We start from the raw sequence: 5867 nt of genomic DNA, 5'->3' as shown, positions 1-5867 counted from the left end.
TAAAGAGCACACAGTGTTTCAACATATCAGAATTCCAGAATTATTGTTTCCATAAGCCCTTCCAAAGAATGCATTGAAAACATGCTTCAGATAAACAAAACAGCTAGAGAGCCTCCAACTCTCTCTGAGGTGGCGGTAAAGCTTACACATGAATTTACCAGAAGAACAAAGACTAAGTGGAGATTAAAAGGCAGAGAGTAAACTGTGCAATGACTCTATGATTGGACAGTGTAGATGTAGTAAAACCATAAAAAGTGCAGGTGCTAGTGGTTAAGAAAGGAAAGGGCATGAACAAAAATTTAAAACTATTTTAGTAATCATAATTGGTAGTAATTGTATTGTTATACTAAAACTGTTAAGTGTTTAATGTGGGATAATGTAAATGATTGATTATAGGCTATTCTAACACTATTCAATTCTAATTTTATTCTACCCTATATATGTTGTATTATAATTCACATGCATATGATATTCTGTTATACACATTATGTACTATATAACATTCTAATTTTATTCTATTCTAATTCTGTGTCCTTGAGAACTAGAATTGTCAGTGTAAAACAAAAGAGTTTTAATATAAAATAAAATATTTATAATATAAAGTTAAGTAAAAACTTTGCAGTCCTATTTTTCAATTGGAAATATCAATAAGAACTCTCAAGGTTTTTTCATCTATTTATCTATTTATTCCCTTAAGAATTGTAGATACAATGCCAAATGTTAAAAGATCATCCCAGAGAATTACTGGGTTAAGACTGCAATATCTTTATAATTTTGAGAGCTGTTGTTTAATTTTCCTCCTTACACTCCCATCATCACTGTATAACAGTGCTTCTTTCACTCCAATCTTGCTAACACAGTTGTGTTATCAAATTCAGATTATTGCCAATCTCTTAAGTAAAATTGGTAGAATGGATAAGACTGGATGTTAGATTCCTCCTTGAGGATGGGACACAGGTAGCTATAAAGAATACCTCCCAGATTTGTTAAGACTTACAACACTGAAGTAGGAGCAGGTTTGATGAATCAGGAAGGTCACAATTTTATTTTCATTAGAGGATTTGTGCAAAATCAGAGTGAGCACCCTCTTTGGAATGCCATGAGGAAATTGGATATGGTGGCTTGGCTCTGGGAACATTGAGGTACTGTCTGTCCCTGAACTTTTATGATTATGTGATTTAGATGACTAGCCCAAGGACATATCACAGTAGGAGAACAGCCAGCACCTTCCACAGGAAGCTGCACATGACATAAGATCCAGGATGTTTATTCTGTTTCTGCTGGGCACAGTCTTTCTGTTTTGCCCATATTGGGGTAAGTCCTGGAGATAGAGGAGCAGCTGGTGGTTGGTTAAGAGATAGGCAGATGCTGGGGAAGCAGAAGTTTCAAAATAGGCTCTTGGGGCTGGTACAGATTTATGTGAGATTATAACAAGGAAGATTTTTCTTCTCCTCACAGGTAATCTTCAAGACCCTCCAAAAGGTATAACCACAGCTTATATGAAGTCCTGGGTAAACAGATTATTTGTGACATGTTTAGGAGTCAGTTTCCCCTCCATCTTCAGAGAGGCCTGTAATCCATTCTTACTATAGAATCCAAGGAATTTCATCTTTTGCAAACTTGTTTAGCCCATTTCTTGGAGCAGGGAGACTAAGATTCCCTTCTTCGCTGCCTTTTACCCATTACTGGAGAAAATAATCAGGCTAGATAAGGAGTTCTTTACTGGAGCCCATGGATGAATTTCACAGGAACCCTGACCTCCTGAAATTATACACAGCATTTTATTTGTGTTTGTACAGCTTATCATTACAAGGTGATCAAGGGAGTCCATGGCCTGAGAAAATTTAGGGACCAACAGGCAGGAGTGAGTTCCTATAACAGGGCCTCCAGGCCCAGAGAACCTTCTCCAGACTGCATCCTCTAAGCACTTCTTTTTGTGTCTAGCAGAGACTGAAATAATGTGTCATAAATGTAGAAAATATCATCTTGGGTTGTGCTATGATGTCATGAAATCCTGCAGCCTGAAGTATAAGCAGTCCTGTGCTGTTGAGAACATCTATATACTTACAAGAAAAGGTAACATGGGGTATTGAGTGACTGAGAAATAAACATCTCCTTCTTAGAGAACAGTGGTCTCCTTTTGTCCCCAGAGTGAGTGGGTGAATGGGATGGGCGAAGATGGGGTAGTCAGGTAGAAGGGATGGAAAAGATAGACTTTTCTTTAAGACAATATGGGATGAAGGGGAGGCTGATGTCTCTTACCTGGTAGGGAACAAAATCTACTCTCTGGGTCAGCAATTACTTCATTTGGGCCTAGAACAAAGTTAGTAAGGGTCTGAAGACAGGTTATTCTTCAGAATACAGTAGGAGGAAGTGAGGTCATTATAATTTTTTAATCTTTTCCCTCCTCAGGGAAGAGTATGTATCATTATTCAAAACTGTCGTGTATGACCAACTGTGAAGACATCAACTTCTTGGGTTTTGAAAAGAGGACTGAGCTTATCTGTTGCAAGCATAGTAACTATTGCAACCTCCCTGAGGGACTCTAGTTCTACAACTCTCCTAGATTTTTTAACCCACTACCCCCTTTTCCTGTTTTTCCAAACCTGTATTTTGTTCTTCTCTTCTAACCAATAGTATAGATGGAGAAGGCGGCTGACAGTGAAAAGAGAAGCAGGGAGGGCAGCCACGTCTCATGAGTCATGGAGCACTGGACTGAATCTTTGCAAGTCTCTGTTTTAGTTTCCTCATGGTGATGCTGCCACGAGTAAGCTCAGACTTGGCCATTTATTATCTCCTATATGAAAAATGTGAATACTTGGGGCAAAATAATCCCAAACTTGTCCTAAGAATTCTGTGACCCTACTATCCTCATCTGCACACACTCCTCTGGGCTGAGGTTCTCCTAGGGTGGGCCCTAATACTTCCTGGCACTATCCTTTTGCCTTTGGGTTCTGAAGAGGGCTGACCCCGCCTTCCCAATTTTCTGGAAACAAGAACCAAATCGTTCTAAATAGATTCTAGTTATCAGCTCTTTATCGGATGAGTAGCATGTGAAATTTTTTTCCCATTCTGTTGGTTGTCTGTTTGCTCTCGTGACAGTTTCTTTGGCTACACAGAAGCATTTTAATTTGATCAGGTCCCATTTATTTATTTTTGTTGTTGCCTTTGTGGTCTTCATAAATTCTTTGCCTAGGCCAATTTCTATAAGAGTTTTTCCCACATTTTCTTCTAGAATTCTAATAGTTTCACACCTTAGGTTTAAGTCTATTATCCACCGTGATTTGATTTTTGTGAAAGGTGAAAGGTGTGGGTCCTGTTTCAGTCTTCTATATGTGAACTCAGGAAAATCAGCAAGAAAAAAATCAAACAACCCTATCAAAAAGTGGGCAAAGGACATGAACAGAAACTTTTCAAAAGAAGACAGAAGAATGGCCAACAAACATATGAAAAATGCTCAACATCTCTAATCATCAAGGAAATGCAAATCAAAACCACAATGAGACATTGCTTATCTCCAGTGAGAATCGCCTTTATCAAAAAGTCCCAAAACAATAAATATTGGCATGGATGCAGAGAGAGAGGAACACTCATACACTGCTGGTGGGACTGCAAACTAGTGCAACCTCTGTGGAAAGCAATATGGAGATACCTTAAACAGATTCAAGTAGACCTACCATTTGATCCAGCAATCCCATTATTGGGCATCTACCCAAAAGACATTCTATAAAAAAGACATCTGCACTAGGAAGTTTATAGCAGCACAATTCACAATTGCAAAGATGTGGAAACAACCCAAGTGCCCATAAATACATGAATGGATTAATAAAATGTGGTATATGTATACCATGGAGTACTACTCAGCTATAAGAAACAATGGTGGGCCAGGCACGGTGGCTCACGCCTGTAACCCTAGCACTCTGGGAGGCTGAGGTTGGAGGATCGCTCGAGGTCAGGAGTTCGAGACCAGCCTGAGCAAGAGGGAGACCCCGTCTCTACTAAAAATAGAAAGAAATTAACCGGACAACTAAAAATATATGTATAGAAAAAATTAGCTGGGCGTGGTGGTGCATGCCTGTAGTCCCAGATACTTGGGAGTCTGAGGCAGTAGGATTGCTTGTGCCCAAGAGTTTGAGGTTGCTGTGAGCTAGGCTGACACCATGGCACTCTAGCCTGGGCAACAGGGTGAGACTCTGTCTCAAAAAAAAAAAAAAAAAAAAAGGAAAGAAAGAAAGAAACAATGGTGATACAGCACCTCTTGTATTTTCCTGGATAGAGCTGGAACCCATTCTACTAAGTGAAGTATCCCAAGAACGGAAAAATAAGCACCACATGTACTCACCATCAAATGGGTTTCACTGATCATCACCTAAGAGCCCATATGGGAATAACATTAATCGGGTGTGGGGCAAATGTGAGGGGGAGGAGGGGATGGGTATACACATACATAATGAGTCCAATGTGCACCGTCTGGGGGATGGACACACTTGAAGCTCTGACTTGGGGGGGACGAGGGGAAGGGCAATATACATAACCTAAACTTTTGTACCCCCATAATATGCTGAAATTAAAAAAAAAAGAACCAAATCTTTCTCTGTTAGAGCTGTAAGGGGAATCTTGGGCCAAAAAAAAAAAAAAAAAAAAAAAAAGACAGATCAGGATGAGGCATTGAGAAAAATTTTAGGGGCATTTCAGTTTGTAGAAGCCAAGATTTGAGAGGCACTTTGGTGTGGGTGGAATTGGCTTGAATTGTCATGGCCCTGGCTGGCTGGGTAACCCTGGGCACTACCTGGTGTCCTGCATCAAGGAAATAAGAATCTACAGGTGAAGGATTTGTCAGCATCATTGTGACCTTCCTCTGTAGGCTCTGATGGGAAGAGGGGCTGTTACAGAACTGGCTCCCTAATAATGGGGATGATAGGATAGTGGAGTAGCAAAAGCCAGGTGTCAGCACTCAATTATTAGATTAAAGGTGGGTATAATTACGATAATGGGTACCAAGACTGGAAGGTAGCCAGAGGAGCATGGCTTCTAGAACTCTATGGAGATAACTAATAAAACATAGTTTTCTTAGGGATAAGGCACGTCTAAGAGAAGTACTTAACATACATGAACAAAAGAAATGAAGAATGGATGAGCAGAATACTGGCTTCAACTGACCAATGGAAAGTCATAATACTTTGCTCAGTTTTCATACCTGAACCAGTTCTCAGACCAAGGAACCTTAAGCCAATGGCCATTATATCGTGTGGTCTCCCCAGCAGATTAAAATGTGAATCTGGGAGTCAACACTTTACCTGGTTGGGAACACACTGGGAAGCCACTTTGGGAATTTGTATTTGCTGTGCTGCAGCTTGAGGCTGTGAGCATCTAGTGCCCTAATTCCCAGAGGATACACCCTTTCATCAGATGGCTCAGTAGGTGTCTCACTAAACCTAAAGCTGTGGATGCCTCCTGGACAGTTGGGGCTGCTTGTGTCGGTAGAATAACAAACACATAAAAGAGTTAGCATATGAGAAGAGGTAATTAACCCTGAACATCATGAGAAAGAAGAAATGCTACTACATGTGGAGGCAGGAAGGAATATGTTTGGCATTCAGGCAATCTACCAGGGCATCCCTTATTGCTCACCTGCCCAGCTTTAACAGGCAAGTATAACACCATAACTTCGCAAGTTCATAGTAACCTGGAGTTCAGACAACTTTAGGATGAGGGTCTGGATTATCCCACCAGTCAAGCAACCTCGCCCAGCAGAGGTGAGGGTGGGTTGGATAAGGAAGAGATGATGAGTATCACTCATGTCCCCTTGGCCAATGGCAACAGTGGAGAGCAGTTCTTCCTGCTAACCTCCTTCTTATAACATTTCC

General features: G+C 40.6%; 1 protein-coding gene across 2 annotated transcripts; it reads left to right on the top strand.

The window, feature by feature from the left end:
• The first annotated feature begins 1150 nt into the window (after positions 1-1150).
• On the top strand, positions 1151-3056 carry PATE2 (prostate and testis expressed 2). Of its 2 annotated transcripts, none has more exons than XM_045556257.1 (4): positions 1151-1314; positions 1459-1482; positions 1948-2076; positions 2413-3056. In XM_045556257.1, the coding sequence occupies exons 1-4, from the start codon at positions 1263-1265 to the stop codon at positions 2547-2549; spliced, it is 342 nt and encodes a 113-aa protein (XP_045412213.1). In that variant the 5' UTR covers positions 1151-1262; the 3' UTR covers positions 2550-3056. The 2 variants fall into 2 exon arrangements, with proteins under 2 accessions (XP_045412213.1, XP_045412212.1); XM_045556256.1 differs by having other exon boundaries at positions 1945-2076.
• The last annotated feature ends 2811 nt before the right edge of the window (positions 3057-5867 follow it).

The sequence above is a fragment of the Lemur catta genome, chromosome 7, assembly GCF_020740605.2.
Source record: "Lemur catta isolate mLemCat1 chromosome 7, mLemCat1.pri, whole genome shotgun sequence".
Classification (NCBI taxonomy): domain Eukaryota; kingdom Metazoa; phylum Chordata; class Mammalia; order Primates; family Lemuridae; genus Lemur; species Lemur catta.
The sequence above is the reverse complement of the archived record's forward strand: the minus strand, read 5'-3'. Positions and strand labels throughout refer to the sequence as shown.

Bases quoted from the DNA above. Each gene is read 5' to 3' on its own strand.
- PATE2 (XM_045556256.1), top strand. From the start codon at position 1,263: ATGTTTATTCTGTTTCTGCTGGGCACAGTCTTTCTGTTTTGCCCATAT. The intron at 1,483-1,944 runs GTATAACCACAG...TTTTGTGTCTAG, and splicing joins TCTTCAAGACCCTCCAAAAG to CAGAGACTGAAATAATGTGT. The intron at 2,077-2,412 runs GTAACATGGGGT...TTCCCTCCTCAG, and splicing joins CTATATACTTACAAGAAAAG to GGAAGAGTATGTATCATTAT.